Here is an 18378-nt window from a genome sequence, read left to right as displayed (position 1 = left end):
GGTTGGAGGGTTCCTAGGCGGAAGATGAGGCGCTCTTCCTCCAGGCGTCGTGTTGCCATGGTCTGGCCTTTCTTAGCTTTACAACAGTGCCATACTATAGCCAGTTAATAGGTGTGAGGGAGTGGTCCAAGGTGATCAGTATTCAATTTTACTAACTCTTCCTTAAACTCCTTGCTGAAAATCAGATGGGTAGTGAATTGCAGATGTCACTCCTAATCCTGCTATTTCTTGCCATATTCACCACCTTGATTCCAAACATGCTAATCATGTTTTTTTTAAAATACTAAGTTGATTACCTTGAATAGTTTGTTTTAATTTTTCTCATTTTAATTGGAATATTCAAATTTTCCTTTCCCACCACAATGAAGATCTATCTTATATTGTTCATAATATAACATAATTTCCATGGATCTACGTGTGATGAATATGCAATTCAGTTTGTTTATATTGTATTAATTCCCATGTTTGCATATTAAGTTTACAGTTAATTCAGAAAGAAATGAGCAACAAATACTACAAAATTGTGACATTTGTGTTTTAGTAAATTAGTTTGAAAATTATTAATAGAAATTATATATTGAATTCATTTTTCATCTTACTCTCAGTTGAGATTTTTCCCCAAAGAGGTACAATGCTGCTTGGTGCTTTAGAAGTGGATTCTGCAGAGAATTGTCATTGCCAATGGTCACAGGGGATTCCTTTCCTGCTAATCTTGCTCCTACATCAGTGGTTGAAAACTGAGTATTGAAACGACTGCTGGAACGCAAGCTGGCCCACATACCTTAAAAGAAAAAAATGCTCGTATGTTACATCATATATGAACAATAATTACATACCTTTTCTTTCTGAAAATAAGCATATTTGAGATATTGGCCTTGAAATTGTTGCAATATCAATGATTTTTGATGTGTGAAGGTTTCATATGACAATCTCCATGACTGTTATTTTGATGTAGGCACTAAGTGTGTTATTTGAAAAGCTTAATGACCATCAAAGTAGGGGACAGTAGTATACCAATATGTTCATCATTCATCTGCAAACAGTGGTTTCTAGTTTGTTTTTGAGTAGCTCTCAGCAACTACAACAATGAAATATTGCAGAATGGGATGAAAAACTTCAAAATTATAATGGATTGTTCAGATGTGAAAATGAAGAACCAATATACTACACTAGAAGAACAATTTGGAAAAGAAAACACGAGCAGAAGTAATGAACTTTGGTTGCCTCTCAGAAATAAATAAATAGCTGTCCTTCTCTACTTCAGGTAGTGAAATAAACACTAGACCTGCTTAAATAAATGTTATGTGAATGACATCTGCTTTTGATTTACGAATCTAAATAGTCAGTGACATAATCAAACCCTTTCTTCTGATGTCAGAAATAAATCATTAAAAAATTTGTTTTGATGCAAGTCTTACCTCAAGAAAGAATTTACAGATCATGCACCATCATTTTCAAAAATAATCTGAAAAATTACGTTTCCTTATCCACTGATAGATGCATAAATAAACCTTTATGTTAACAAAAACATTCTTTTCAAGTTCTCTCTGAAACACTTGGATAACTTTCCTGTTAAAACTTATGGGGCATTTAATCATGTCTCTTATAATAACATCATTATATTGCTGTGGATATTTAGTTCATGGTTCATGTTGATATTTTAGAGGTTATGTTTAGCTCTGGAAAAATTATGGTTGTAAATCTAAGACAATTAAAATGTTGTGCTTTCATTGTCAGAATGCCAAAAACACAAGTGGCAGTTCAGAAGGTTGCCCATATTTGTTTAACAGAGTCTGAATAGAAGAGATAAAGTTTTAAGCCAACAGGTAGACTATCTTAGTTGGAGAATTTGTGAATAACAGGTTGGTTAAAGGAAGCTCAGTGCAAGCTGGAAGAACAGCAGATCATTTTCAACTTGGGAACTCCCCAGCAGTATCAAGTCTAACAATTTTAGGGCTTGAGGCACCTTTTCCCATGTTCCTATCCCAATCCCCACACATTAGGCCTTATTATCACATGATCTGCTATTACACATAACCAATTATTAGCCACTGATAATCCCCATTAGTAGCTATTCATTCTCCTAGGTTAATAGTTATCCATTCCTCTGTCTGTTCAACTATTCTTTCTTTTTGGGCTCGATCTCCACCTATCATCTACTCCTTCCGTCCCCTAACTTATCTTCTGCATAAAAACAAACTTTTTCCTTGCTATCATCAGATCAGAGGAAGGATCATTGGACCTGAAATGTTAACTCTGATTCCTCTCCACTGATGCTGCCAGACCTGCTGAGCTTTTCCAGCAATTTCTACTTTTGTATATAATCATGAAGGTGGGCGAAGCTTAAGACGACTGTCTGGATTCAAGTTACTGTGGTGCCCACAGGGAGAAGGTTTTAATTGCATTTTGGACCTTGTAAGATTGCAGTTTACTGACAGTACATTTCGGCAGACCTGCATTGTAAGCAGAGTAAAATAATAACCATATCATTCACTGCGTGAAAGCCTTAATCTAAGTTTGAATTTTCTGAGGAACAGAAATGTGAAGCAAGTGAGAGTACCTACAGTAGAACAGTGTCTTGCTGCAAAACCAACCAACCAAATGATTAATTTGTAAAAATAATCTGAGCAAGGGAATGAGGCCTTCACAATCAAGTGAGGATTAATGAAAATTTTACCTCCAAGAATAGTTTCAGAATTATAGTTTGTGGTAAGGAAACCATCCAGAGGCCGATGGTATACTTATGAGTTGCCCTTTTGAAACTAAGTAACTTTTGAAAATTTGTAAATCATCCTTAACTGGTGGTGCAAGCTGTTTCCCCAAAACACAGAATACACACACACTGAATCTCATTTGTAAAAAGCCACTTTGTAAACACTATGGTAAAGAGACCTTTCCCACATCTACTTGTCAAGACAACAATGTGCTCAATTTGGAAAGCTTGATAAATTGTTGACTATTGACCTTCATTTTTTTGAGCCTTTTCCTACTGCCTATTGATTATATACAAGCATTGAGGGTGGGGGTAAACTAAGCTAACACTAGAATAAATCACAAATTTATATGTTGTTGCAATTTCTGTGCCATTATCTCGATATCAGTCAATTAAGGCAACAATTTAGGATGCTAGAGGTACAAATTCTCTTAAAAAGAGTGATCTAAGATCTGAGGAAATTACACAGCATAAGAATACCAGAAGTTAACACCTTATCTTAAAAAAGTCCAACACATTTATGGTTCAGATAATTCTGAAATCACTTAACAACAAGTAAGTTACTGCTGTAAACTTCAGAAAGGACACTTCAAATTGTTCAACTGAATCATACTTTGGATATTGGAATTTCTCCATTGCACATACTTCAACTGTAACATCCTAAAATACTGAAAGAGATGCAATTTTTAAAAATCTATCGAGCTGACAGTGAGGAAATGGGGAAGAACAAGAAGGCCCACCCTTTGTCCTTCTACAGAGGCAAAAGCTTCTTAATACTATTAAAACTCCCTAAAAACTGATAATGAAGGATATTCAAGTCACAAAAGCTTATTCATATTATTGGAATAAAACAAAATCTTGGAGAATGGGTAACATAGACAATTATTGCACATCCCTAATTTGCCTGAAAAGGTAATAATATTTCTTCTTGCTTTGCTGCAACAGTTTGACACAACAGCGGTTTGCTGTTTGTTTTAGATAGAAAATAAGGGTCAATCATATTGGTGTAGGATTGGACTCATGCATAGGTAGGATCAGATTACAGCATCAGGGTTATTTCTGTGAGGGGCATTAAAGCCAACTGAACTTTTATGACAAACCAACGGCTTCGTGGTTTTTTTTATTGAAACCATATTTTTCAGACTTAAATTAGAAAAAACTTAAAATAAATACTATGGTATTTGAAATCATATTAGTGGGTTATTAAATCAGGCCTCTAAATTACTAGTTCAGTGGCATAACCATTAACGTGATAGATTCCATACTTGGAATATAGTAACTGCCATCCAAATGTATTGGCTACATTGTTAATGCAGCAGGATGAAATTATTTGTTTACTATTGCTGAAGGTGGCGGCTTAGGCAAACAATTACTGAAAAAGAAATATGGTCTATTAATGCTTTTTTTTTGTAAGTATATTTATTAGCAAATTTTTTTTAACTTTACAAACATATAAAATTATTGAAAAAAAACAATAACAAATATCAGTATAATAAAAAGAAAAAAACCCCACAAATTACAATACAACTACTATCTACTAACCTACCCTATAATACAAAGCAAACCCTAACACTGTGCAAAGCAACACCAAAACAAAAGAAAGAAAAGCAAAAAAAACCCACAAAATACAGAACAGCTGTGCTCGGCGCAAAGCTCCCAAACAAAGGGACGGGAGCATTGTATATATACCCGTATTAACTCGGGAGACCCCCTCCAGGGCCCAGGGCTTGACAAATCTAATCATCCTGGTTAAATAAACGCCCTAGTTAAGATAACTGACAAATCTATATCCAAATAACTGACGTAGGGCTGCCATGTCTTATAAAAATTGTCTGTTGTGTGGTGCACCATGTTTGTAAAAAGTCCAAGGGAATGTGCTCCATAATTAATTTCTGCCATCCCAGCAAGCCTGGCGGGTTCTCAGACATCAAGTTCATCAGAATATTCCTCTGTGCACAGTATGCAAGAATATTAAATAGTTTCTTCCCATGCCCATCTAAAGATGGTAAATTCGGTAGACCGAAGAGGAGCGATATCGGGTCTACTTTGACTTCAGTCCTCAATACCCTCTCTATCTCTCCTGCCACAGCACTCCAATAAACACGGAGCCTGTGGCATGTCCAGAAGCAATGGGTAAGAGTACCTACATCGATATCCAGCCATATTGGGTTCGGATCGCTACCTACCCAATCACAGACAAAGGACAGCAGGGAACTCAAGTGATACCTCCTGATGTCTGGGAAATCAACTCTTTCCCCCCCCCCCCCCCCCCCCCATGAGGCAACTGCAATTTACTAAGTTTGATGAGGGACGGCCCACAATGCCAGACAAACCACCCCATAAGCTTCCACAGCCTTGACCTGGGAAACATTACAGGGAGCATACATGGGATAAAGCAAACGAGGAAGAACATTCATCTTAATGAGAGATATTTGGCCCAGTCATGACATTAGAAGAACCTCCCATCTCTGGAGATCTCGCCTAATATTGTTGAGCAAGTGAGCAAGGTTAGTCCGAAATAACAGATCAAACTCAAGGGTAATAAAAATGCCTAGGCATCAGAACCCTGCCCATGACAACTTATAAGGGAACTTACGGCCATCTTCAACTTCTGGTACATCCTTGAGGTTCCCCAAAGGTACAGCCTCCAGATTTTGCAAAGTTAATCTTAAATCCTGAAATAGCCCCAAATAAATTGATACACCAAATGAATTGATACATTGTATCAAATGGGGTACAGAGGTCATCAGGTTCAATAAAAACAGAAGGACATCATCTGCATAAGTGTAATCTTGTGTGCCCTCAATCCCACTTCCGGAGCGGTTATGTGGATGTTCTGACAAATGGCTTCTGCCAGCAGCTCTATCACCAACGTAAATAACAACGGTACGAAGGGACAGCCTTGCCGACTATCCCTATCAATCCTAAAGTTCCCAGACTTCACCCCATTGGTGATGACCGCGGCCAGAGGGTGGCGATATAAAACCTCCACCCACCTAGCAAAGACTCCACCCAACCCAAACTGTTCTAAGACATAAAAAGATATGGCCATTCCACCCGGTCAAGTGGTTTCTCTGCATCTAAGAAAATCACCAAACCCTGAAGCAATTGTTGCTGACAACCTTGGACCATATTCAGCAACCCTCTAATATTATTAGAGGACCTACGGCCCCTTACAAAGCCTGTCTGGTCCTCTTTAATAATATGGGGCAACACCCTTTCCAATCTCAGCATCAGAATCTTGAACAGAATCTTGAAATCTGAATTTAATAGCGAGATGGGCCCTAATGAAGCACAATCCTCAGGAATCTTCCCCTTCTTAAGAATTAAGGAAATATTAGCTTCTCTCAATGATGGTGGTAGGCATTTATGTATATAGGAATGATTGTAGACCTCCAACATCTGCCCTTACAGAATACCTATAAACTCCTTATAAAACTCACCTGGAAGACCATCAGGGCCAGGCACTTTCCCACTCTGAAGTTGCCTAGCTGCCTCCTGTATTTCCTGAACTGTCAAGGGGGCGTTAAGGAGAGAGGCCTGTTCCAAGGTTACCCCGGGAGGTCCAGGTTCTTAAAAAAGGCCTCCATTTTAGCTCTCCTGTCCTCGCAACCTTTAGACCGATACAATTCAGAGTAAAAGCTCTGAAAAGCCTCATTAATCTTTTTAACATCGTATGTAAGGTCCCCGACGCTGTCTCTAATTGCAGTAATGGATTGGGAAGCATGTTTTTCCTATTTAAGTATGCTAAATATTTCCCTGGCCTATCCCCATACTCGAACAGCCTTTGTCTAGCAAAAGCAAGTTCTTTCTTTGCGTTTTGTGTCAGTATTGAATTTAAGGCGGTCCAGAGGGCCGTGATCCGCTGTAGCTTAGTCACCGAAGGCCGTGCAAAATGTGCCACCTTGGCGGCTTTCAACCGTGTCTCAAGTAGACGCTGCTGTTCCTCCTTCTGTCGTTTCCGGCTTGCTGAATAGGAAATAGCTAATCCCCTAGAAAAGACCTTAGCAGTCTCCCATAGCATAGATGGACTACTAGCTGTGCCTGAGTTGATAGTCAAGAATTCCTGAAACTCCTTCAAAAAGTATTCCACAAATTCGGAATCCTTAAGGAGAAAAGGGTCCAAACGTCAGTGCCACAAATCTAGCCCCTCACTCTTGGCCTTAACATCCAAATACACTGCTGCATGATCAGAGATAGCTGTATTCCCAATTTTACAACCCATAATTGAATCCAGAAGGACCGAGGGAGCCAGAAAGAGGTCAATCCTCGTGTGACATTTATGTAGGTTTGAAAAAAAAGGTGAAGTCCTTGCCGGTAAGGTGAAGAAATCTCCAAATATCCACCAGCCCCAACTCCTCGCATAAGTCAACCACCTGCTTGGCCTGCAAAGAAATAGTGGGGGCCCACTAAGCATCCTGTCCACTGTCTGATCCAAAAGACAATTAAAATCCCCCCCTATAATAATGCGCCATGTTCCAAAAGCACTAATCAAAAATTTGAGGGGATGCGCCTGAGGATAGCAGACATTTAAAATGCCATATTCCTCCCCATGTATCAGGGCTTTAAGTATCACAAACCGTCCCTGCTCATCTTTCACCTGCTCTAATAACGTGAATGGAAGATTTTTCTGGATAAGTACCACCACTCCCCTACTTTTAGTAGTAAAGGATGAAAAGAGTACCTGGTCATAACCCCCCTGTTGTAATTTCAGGTGTTCCCCAACAAGATGGGTTTCCTGCAACTAAGCGATATCAACCCTTTCCCTCTTAAGGCTAGAAAGCACTTTTTTCCTTTTAACAGGCGAATGACTTCTCTTAATGTTCCAGGTGCACCATTTAATAAGACACTTAGCCATATCACCTTTCAGAGATCCTTGAACCCCTGGGAGGGGGAACCTTGATTACAAAGCGCCGAGCATAAGTAAATAAAGACTCAGAGTCGAAGAACTATATATACAAAAACTACTCTATCATAACTATAAAATCTACAGAAAAAAACAACTATAAAACCTTGAATGCAAGACTCTTCCCCCCTGCCCATAAGGGGCATTCACCCTACCTATCCCCTCCTTCACAGCTCCTTCAAACGCGGACAGTGCCCCAGCCTTAGGCCGGACAAAAAACAAGACGATCCTTAAATCAACAGAAAAAAGACCAAGTCAGGATGAGCACTCCACCCATCCCGAGCTTCATATCACGCCTACTTGTAACTAAAAGAGAAACAGAAGATAAAAAAAAGGGAGAGACAACCAGGAACATCCACAAAATTTCCCATCAGAAAATCCAGTTATTAAAGAAAAGGAACAACTTATTCCAAGATCTTTCCCCCCCTTTCCAAAAAGGAAATTATTAGGGAGAAAGGAATTTTAAAAAACTGAAAGCATTGGGAAAGAAAGAAAAGAGAACAAACATTAACCATATTCTTCAGGTCAATCTATCTATTTTAAAGTGTCTACAAAGTTTTTAGCTTTATCCGCTGAGTCAAATGTATAACCTGAGTCCTCGTGGCTGAAATGGAGCATTGTGGGGTATCTCGGAGTACTGGATGCCCAGGTTCCTCAGCCTCTTTTTAACTTCATCGAAGGACTTCTTCTTTCAAATTACAGCTGCAGATAAATCCTGGAAAAACATGATTTTTGACCCCTTGTACAGCAGTGCCTGCCGATCTTTTCCCAGGGATCTAGAAGCTTCCATGACTTTTTGCTTGTCCTTGTATGAGTGGAAGTGCACTAGGACTGAGTGGGGATGCTGCACTAGGCCTGACTTGTGCACTGTAACCCAATAAGCCTTTTCAATCTGTAGCCTGCTGGACTCAAAACTTCGGCAGCCAGTTTTCAAAGAAGCTCAATGGCTGCTCACCTTCCTCACCTTCAGGGAGCCCAACAATTCAGAGATTTATCCCCTGACCTCGATTTTCCAGGTCATTGATATGATCTCGCAAGGCCCGCACCTCTCACTCCAACATCTGGATTTGACTGGATGAGGACTCCATTGCAGCTTCCGAGGCCTTAGTTCGACCCTGAACCTCCTCCAGCCTCTCGAGGCTATGGATCTCCTGCTCATGCTTCTGCAGGTTGGACCTGGGCACGAATCTCCCCACAGATCTCCTCAATCACAGCCCCAACTTTCAAGTCAAGTCTCTCCATCGCCGCAGCCAATTCCTGTGAGTCTGTCAAGTCCCCGGGGAGGTCAGGAGAGGCTGCTGCTGCTGCAGTCTCTGGTGTTGTAGGTGCTGCAGTGGAGTGTCCTCCCTGCTGCTGTTTGCTTGTTCCTTTTCCCTTTGGCATCCTTCCCACTCCCAAATATTAACAAATATGTGTTCTGTAAGGTTTTAACTAATAATTCCACCACATAAGTTGGCCAGGGATGGCAAAAAGCACAAGTATGCCTTGGCTGTTAGGCAGAGCTGTCCACAGCAGTTCTACAGAATCGCCATCTTGCCGAGTCCCCTCTATTAATGCTTTAATTTGCTGTTTCTTTTACTGACTAATAATGTTTGGGCAGTTAAAGTCTAAGACAAAATTTACTGAAGTGCTATTATACCACCTTCCAAAGGTGAGGAGGACTGGGGCCAAAATAAGCTGACGTGCACATCTCTTCATCTGCCAGCAATCTGCATGATTTGTTGGTAACACCTCCTCGAACTGAATGGATGCAAACATCCACCATGATATAACATGTTAACATTACTTATGAAAATAGCTTGACACACAGAAGCTAAAAAACATTGGAATAAAAACTTGTGGCTCCCTGATTTCTTAATTTTGGGATGGTGTTGAGCAGGGGTCAGTGGTAGTGATCGGGATAGGTTTAAAGGTATCTCAAGTCTGGAGACACTGGGGACAAAGGTTTATGGCCTGGTAGTACTAGGTGAGAAGTAATGATGTTTCAATCATTGGTGGGGAGAGTCTCCAGATTATATCTGCTCAATTGGAGTGTGCCCAGGTTATGGCAGTATTTGGGAGGAATGCTAATTGGGTCTGAACATATTTGAAGTTGTGCATTAATGAAGTAAAAAACATTATTGCGTGAATCATGGTACGCAATTATGGACAGACTTAATTAAGCAATGTTCTTGCAGTGCATGGGCTTATATCCAATTATAGTTTCAGGAAAAAGGAAAACCTGTCACTAAATTACAGACAATATATTAATACAGGATTCAGAACAACTTTAACTATGACCTGAAATAACATTAGGAACTATACTTAAAAAGTCTTCAGAAACAGCATGTCATTTGACCAACTGTGGACAATATATTTGTGAAAAATATCCATTAGCCACACTTAGAGCAGCATTGGATAGTTTACATAAAGAAACATTTTTGTTATTTCTACATTTCATCAGCATGATGGGCTCTAGAAGAAGGGTACCACAGAGCAGCAGGAAGATGTGTTTTAGAAGTCCAAATTTTCAAGATACAACAGAGAAAGAACTTGAACTTATTTAATGGATGATGTGTCAGATGTGGTTTAGTAATATTTATTTGTTAAAAAAATTCTGGCTGGAAAACCACTTCATACATTAATGTGGATTAACCATAATCTAAGACACATGACTTGTACCATGACAATTGACATGTTTTCCATTCTCATAATGAGATGTTGTCGTTGGTTGTGGAAAATTACAATATGAATTTGCAAGGGACACTGATGAATTAACCTTTAGGTTGCTGAAAATGCATTTGTGTGCATAATAAAGACAAATATATTGGCAGCTTGAAAATTAACTCAATTCCTCTGTGTAAAAAACAAAGAGTAACAGGAGTGGGACCAGGACATAAGAATACAATACAGCACCGTACCTTGATTGAAGACCTTTCCTTTAACAGTGTTCTTCTGCTGAGAATGAGTAAACAGCTTGTCCTTATACCCGAGAACTGGTGGATCATAACAATAACAGAGACAGAATTTTCAGAAAATTTTCTACTTAAAATCAAATTGATCTGAAAATTACAAGAAATTATTGTACAAATCTTAGGACTGTAACAATAGATGGAAGCTGCGAAGTTCATTACGCTGCAATCCTGATTGTTAAACTGCGATGACCAATAATACTCCCCTTAGAGCTCACCTGCTGTGTTATTTCTTTATTCTTGGAAGGGTTTTGGGGGGGGGGGGGGACGGTAAGGAAGCTTGTGGTGGCAGGTGGTAGGTGGTAGTAGTGGGTCAGGCAGGCACAAGCATCATTGCAGAATCATTTACATGGTTCCCATGTCTGTCTGTCAGAAACTGTGGTACCCTCCTGCCAAAGCCCATCATCTTTCCAATTCTGCTCATGGTGCTATTAGAGGATTACCTTATATTTTTATTTTAAAGAACATGTAAGACTCTTTAGAGGTCCACCTGCTAGCTTGGTCTAGACTCCAATGGTGTAGTCTACATATGATCCTGTATATGACAGTATATCCCCATTCACTTAATTACCGGTTAAAGTTATAAGATGATTAGGTCACACTGCAACTTAGCAATTCTTACTTTACAGATTTCTCAAATCTGGCTGTGTCTCGGCTTTAATTGTTTTGCAAGTAGTGGACAGAGGATTTGCTTGCAAACGACAGTTAAGAAACATTAAGAACTTCTGGAATCTGCTACAAACAGTTTTTACTATTTTTCTGCAGTCCTGGTGGGTTGCTGGTACACACTTAGAGGAATTTTGCAGTTATAATCAATGAACAGATTATATTTCTATTTAAATACTTCAATCAGGATATCATGTTTGTCATAAGAGCAATTTTCCACATTAATCATTAATAACGAAGCTGATTGGCACAGCTCTAAATATATTATATATGTAATACAAAAAGAAAAAAACCAAATGCATTTATACAAGGATGCAAATATATTGTTCCAATTTTATAATATCAGCCATTCAATTACACAAATACAATCATCAAATTTATTAGGTGAGGGGTTGCAAATATCAAAGTAAAATGAACAAAACAGGGTGACATGGTCAATCCTGATTCTGATGGTTGAAAAGGTTGGACCAAAATTAACATGAAATCTGGGCTGAATCTCATCATTTTATTTGATTAAGTCTGAGTTACGTCAAGTATTTTGGAGTTTTTTTCACTGAAAGACCTAGCAAGCTCTCCCACTGTAGTGTACTAAACTTGCTGCATGAAATACATACACCACCCTGGTGGTATCTCTTGCGTCTGATTCAGGCCCCATGTTACCAAACCCCATTCCCAGAACAACTTGTGACTCAGAGGATTTCCTGGAATTGACAGACAATCCTTGCGCCTGTGCAATTTTTAAAAGCATGTACTGCACCTGGACAAGTGACGTAAGACCAGAACTGCCCTGTACTCCTTCTGACATTTGCTACTAACATGGCAAACAGGAGTAACTGGGGCCCACTTTGCAGGCAGGGATTTGGAGACTTTACTGGAGTGGGTTCTGTAGAAGGGGAATGTCCTCTTACTTAAAGACGAGGAGGGGAGGTCATGACCCCAAACTATGCCAGCCTGATCTGTGGACCACTTAGCACTGTAGGAAGAATGTCATGCCCTTCCCCAATATACCAGTGCAAGAGACGCCATCTTGTCTATGATAACTCTCACTCCCTTTCTTATTGTATCCATCTCCCAACACTCATACTCTACAACTCTCACTACTGTTGGCAATATTCCCTTGACTGTGGCCTGCTGACACCCATGACAAGCTTCCTTCCTTTATACTCTGCATTAAATGTGAAGGCAACACAAATAATGTAACCTTGTATCTCTGATTGAGGGCGCAAAGTGCTAAAAGGTAAGCTATTGCAAGGCAGAGATGCCATATGCATCCAGGTAGGTTCAATGAGTGTGCATTATGACAGTGAACAAAGAGCCCAGAGATAAAACCTGGACCAGTCCATCTGCACACAATGTTCTTGCTGCAGCATTACAATGATAGTTGCTGGTACAGCAGTGAAGTGCAGAAACACTCTATAAGTAGGTCAAAGATGTTCCATGAGGTTAGAGGCTAACACATATTAGATGCCAATGTCCATGAACATGGGGTACATGAGGCCAGTGTCCATGGAGAAGTTGGTGCCGAATGTCTACGTGCAGCAAGCGAGCTGAATCCACCGGGTACCTGCTCTCATTTCCAAGTTTATTTTTCTCAACATCTAACTTGGTCAGCATTTTGGCAAGACAGAAAGCTGAATATTAATGCGGTGAGTTGGGTCATCAACAAAGTGTTTACCAAACAATGATCCACTTTAATTCGCAAATGTCAAACAAGGAAGTGCCATGCCGCTTGTGAAAAGCATACAAAAGGGCATGGATTTCTCCCAATGGATCTCAGAGGATTTCTTGTCAGATTCTGCCACAAATCTTTCAGCATCCATGTCATTCATACCCTTTCCAAGATTTTGTCCAATAAGATTGGGGCAACACAGTGGCTCAGTGGATAACACTGCTGCTTTTCAGCACCAGGATACCTGGGTCCAATTCTAGCCTCAGGCGATTGTCTGTGTACATTCTCCTTGTGCCTATATGGGTTTCCTCCGGGTGCTATGGTTACCTCCCACAATCCAAAAGATATGCAGTTTAGGTGAATTGGCCATGCTAAATTGTCCCTAGTGCTAGGGATGTGTAAGTTAGGTGCATTAGTCAGGGTAAATGAAGAGTAATAGGATAGGGGAACGGATCACTCTTAAGAGGGTCGGTGTGGTTATTGAGCCAAATGGCTTGTTTTCATACTGTAGGGATTCCACGAAGATTATAGAATCATTGAGATGTACAGCACGGAAACAGACCCTTTGGTCCTACTTGTCCATGCCGACCAGATATCCCAACCCAATCTAGTCCCACCTGCCAGCACCCAGCCAATATTCCTCCAAATCCTTCCTGTTTATATATCCATCCAGATGCCTTTTAATTGTTGCAATCATACTAGCTTCACCACTTCCTCTGGCAGCTCATTTCATACACGTACCACCCTCTGCATGAAAAAGCTGTCCAATAGGTCTCTTTTAGATCTTTCCCCTCTCACCCTAAACCTATGCCGTTTAGTTCTGGACTCCCCTACCCCAGGGAAAAGACCTTGTCTATTTCCTCGATCCATGCCCCTCAGGATTTTGTAAACCTCTATAAGGTTACCCCTCAGCCTCAGACACTCCAGGGAAAACGGCCCCAGCCTTATCATCCTCTCCCTGTAGCTCAAATCCTCTAACCTTGCAACATCCTTGTACATCTTTTCTGAACCCTTTCAAATTTCAGAACATCCTTCTGAAAGGAAGGAGACCAGAATTGCACTCATTATTCCAAAATTGGCCTAACCAATGTCCTACACAGCTGCAACATAACCTCCCAACTCCCGTACTCAATACTCTAACCAATAAAGGAAAGCATACCAAACGCCTTCTTCACTATCCTATCTACTTGCGACTCCACTTTCAAGGAGCTATGGAGCTGTAGTGGACAGTGAAGAAGGTCACCTTAGATTACAACAGGATCTTGATCAGATGAGCCAATGGGCTGAGAAGTGGCAGATGGAGTTTTATTTAGATAAATGAGAGGTACTGCATTTTGGAAAAGAAATTTTAGCAGGACTTATACACTTAATGGTAAGATCCTAAGGAGTGTTGCTGAACAAAGAGACCTTGGAGTGCAGGTTCATTGCTCCTTGAAAGTAGAGTTGCAGGTAGATAGAATAGTGAAGAAGGCATTTGGTATGTTTTCCTTTATTGGTCAGAGTATTGAGTACAGGAATTGGAATATTGCTCAAGTTTTGCTGAGAGGATTTCCTTGGCTTGCTGGATTTGCTACTCCCCGACCTCTGCTCTTCATGCACTTTGACTTGCTTGCAAGAGAGTGACTGATACACAAATTATTCGGTCTCTGATTTATTGGTTAAAGCCACAGCTGGCAGTAATTGGTGAGGGACTATAAACTAGCTTTCTTCAGACATCAGTTTTTTTTACTGCAAAGAGAGAGACAACATCTCCCTTTCCTGAATGTCCTAAAACTTCTACTCATATCACTCAAACACACAACCTGTAAAGATACTTGGGAGCCAATCACAGTTACTGGCAGGCAGAAAGCCCTTTATCACCAACAAATCCAGAGACAAATTAGCCACTTGTTACTGGTTGAATCTCCCTTTGTACACATCCCCTAGCTCCAACAACCTCTCCCCATTGTTCAGCAAACAGCAGTCTAAATAGCACTTACACTAAATGTGGATATAACTTCAGTGCACAATTAAAAACATAGGAAAACAAATTGTAAAAGCTATGACTACTTCTTTTGGGAAACTGATGTTTCGGGAAGGTTATCCTTAATCTTGACCTTCATCTATTGGACATACATTATAGCACAAGTCTGAATTCACTCTTTTCACAGACAGCTGTTTTCACTAACAGTGTTTTCTCACCAGCCTTGCTTAATGTTTGACTGGCTGGCTTGCAAAGGTTCATGGGAGTCACAAAATGTTCCCAATCCTGGGATTTCTACACACATTCTTTCTTTAATGATCAATTGTAGGCTGCGAAAATGCGATAAACTTGTTACCAAGTTCTGTCAGGAAATTTGGTCTTCTATTGGAAGATAAAATAGTTTATTTTCATAAAGATGGCACACCTCCAGATTGAATTTTAAATATGCAATGTCTAATTTTCTTAAATATTTCAGGATAAAGATAGAGTTAGACCTTCAAGAAATTGAAAGCCCATCCTGGTTCATCACACAAACCAGCTTTACATCCATTGACTCCATCTATACTACCTGCTGCCTCGGAAAGGTGACCAACACATCAAAGACCCCCTCCAATGCTTGTCATGCTCTCTTCAACCTTCTTTCTTGGGGCAGAAGATACACACATTTGTGTACATGTATGAATAGATTCTTCCCCGCTGTTATTAGACTTCTGAATTGACCTCTCAAATTTTAAATTTAATGCTGATCTTCTCTCTCTGCATCTTCTCTGCAGCCATAACATTGTATTCTTCGCTCTGTACCATTATTCTCTGCACTTTGTTAAAAATCCCACAACACCAGGTTATAGTCCAACAGGTTTATTTGGAAGTAATTGTTCAAAATATCATTTCAGTTGCATGACACTGTAATCTTTTACCATAAATTCTGTATCTTATGATCCTGCTCCACAGCTACCTGAAGTAGCAGTGTTCTGAAAGCTAGTACTTCCAAATAAACGTGTTGGGCTATAACCTTGCGTCGTGTGATTTTTAACTTTGTCCACCCTAGTCCAACACCAGCACCTCTACATCACCTGTGCACTTTGTGTGATATGATCTGCCTGTATTACATGCAAAAGAAAACTTTTCACCTTATCTAAGCCCATATGACAATAATAAATCAAATCAAATATATCTACGTTTGATAACACACCTTGAAGCTCCTTGGGACATTTTAATATGTAAGAGTCGCTGTATGAAAGAAAGTTGAATTTTGTTGTAATTGTATGCCTTAAAAGAATACTCTGAACATTCATGGTATTTGCAGAATTCCCTATTCTATGTATGTAACAAAGTACATACAGAGCAAAGTACTGTTCCCCCAATCACTACTGCTTTTCCATTCCTATTCTGCACTTCCATACAAAATTCTTGGGCACCAATGTTTCTGACCATTTTGAAGGCAGGTCCGCTTTTGTAATACACAGTTATGTTGGGGCCCCAATGCGGCTGCACAGCACAGGAACCGGGCCTTTGTCCCACCATGTCTGCGGGAATCACAATGCAGTCCTAACCAAATCCCATTTGTCTGCATGCTTGTACGCCTCTATTCCACAGCTGTTTATGTGTCTGTCTAACATCTCTTACACGTTATCATATCTGCTTCTACCACCTCGCCTTGCAGCATGTTCCAGGCACCTGCCACGTCTGTGTAAAACAAACAAATTGCTTTATATTTCTCTCCTTTAAAACTTGCCCCTGTCACCTTAAACTTATGCCTCTTAGCATTTGACATTTTCACCCAGGGAAAAAGACTTCGAAGAAAAATACACTATTGATGCCTCTCATAATTTTACATGCTTCTATCAGGTCAGCCCTCAGCCTCCAGTGCTCTAGTGAAAACAATCCAAGCTTGTCCAACCTCTCCTCATAGCTAATAGACTCTGACCAGGCAACATCCTGGCAAACTTCTTTTTTACTCATATATAGTGTGTGACCAGAACTGCACACAATCTTCTAAATGTGACCTAACAAAAGTTTTATTCAGCTGCAGCATGACTTCCCAATTTTTATACTTGATGTCTCGACTGATGAAGGCAAGCCATGCTATATGCCAATGGACTTGCACCCCAAGATCCCTCTGTATATCAAGGCTCTTAAGGGTCCTGCCATTTACTCTATGTTCCTTTTGCATTTGACCTGACAAAATGCACCATCTCATACTTGTCCAGATTAAACCCCACCCAACTTTTCAACTATTCCAAGTCTGCTGTATCCTTTGACAACTTTCCTCACGGTCCTAGGGACCTTGTCAAATGTTTTAGTGAGTCAATGTAGACAACATCCTATGCCCCACACTCAATCACCTTTGTTCCTTTCTCAAAAAACTCGATTAAATTTATGAATCAAGACCTCCCCTCACAAAGCCGTGGTGATGATCCCAAATACGTATGTTCTTTTCAAAAGTAAGTAAATCCTGTAAGAATCACCTCCAATAATTTCGCTATCACTGATGCAAGGTTTAGCATCCTATAATTTCCTGGATTTTCCCTGTTGGCCTTAAAGGAACAATGCTGACTATTCTCCAGCATCTGGGAATTCAAGAGGATACAAAGCTCTCTGCTAAGGCCGCAACAATCTCCTCCCTTACCTCCATCAATATTCTGTGATAAATCCAATTTGGCCCTGGGGATTTATCTACCTTAACTTTTTTTAAAAAAATTCACCCAACCTCCTCCTCCTCAATATCAACATGCTCTAGAATATCAACATAGCCCTTCTTAAACTTACCACCATCCATGTCCTTCTCCTTAATGAATATTTATGTGAAGTACTCATTAAGGATGCCACCAACTTCCTCTGGCTCCACACATAAATTTCCTTTGTCCTTGAGTGGCCTTTACTCTTTCCCTAGCTATCCTCCTGCTCTTAATATATGTATAAAATGCCTTGGAATTCTCATTAATGTTACTTAATCTTAAGATCATTTCATGGTTTCTTTTAGTCCTCTGAATTCCTTGTATTTTTAATTCCTCAAGGGCACTGATTTCCGTTTACTAACCTTACATGTGCTTCCATTAAATTTTTGACTAAACTTTCAATATCTCTCGTCATCCAGGGTTCCCGAATCATGCCATCCTTATTTTTCATCAGGAATGTGCTGGTCCTGAACTCTGACTATTGTAATATTTTCCACCGACCTACACAGGTTTATATGCCCCTTCATTTTCTCTCCGAAATCTATACTACTGTGGAATAATTGACTTCTCAATGCCAAGCAGCTAACTCAAGGAATGGCAGAGTAGTGTCCTGAACACAGGTACCACTAGCCATTGTATAGAATGGAGAGACATGTGACTGAGGTCATTTATACAAAACTATTTTCCTCATTGTCTATGCACATGAATGTCATAAGTCTGAAAATTAAGTTCAGGAAAAACACATTCTTGTATCAACTGTGATAAACATGTGGCTGAAAGTGCATCTGTTGCTATGAGATAGCACTTTGAAGCTTAAAACAAAGGTATAAAG

General features: G+C 40.0%; 1 protein-coding gene across 1 annotated transcript in view; it reads right to left on the bottom strand.

Moving 5' to 3' along the window:
* The window catches only part of sbf2 (SET binding factor 2), a 568047-nt gene that overhangs the window by 38620 nt on the left and 511049 nt on the right, over positions 1–18378 (bottom strand). The window contains 2 exon segments of the mRNA XM_072592265.1: positions 600–781; positions 10520–10594. Coding sequence (XP_072448366.1) covers positions 600–781; positions 10520–10594 — 257 coding nt within the window.

This window comes from Chiloscyllium punctatum, chromosome 22 (genome assembly GCF_047496795.1).
Source record: "Chiloscyllium punctatum isolate Juve2018m chromosome 22, sChiPun1.3, whole genome shotgun sequence".
In the NCBI taxonomy this organism is placed as follows: Eukaryota; Metazoa; Chordata; class Chondrichthyes; order Orectolobiformes; family Hemiscylliidae; genus Chiloscyllium; species Chiloscyllium punctatum.
The sequence above is the reverse complement of the archived record's forward strand: the minus strand, read 5'-3'. Positions and strand labels throughout refer to the sequence as shown.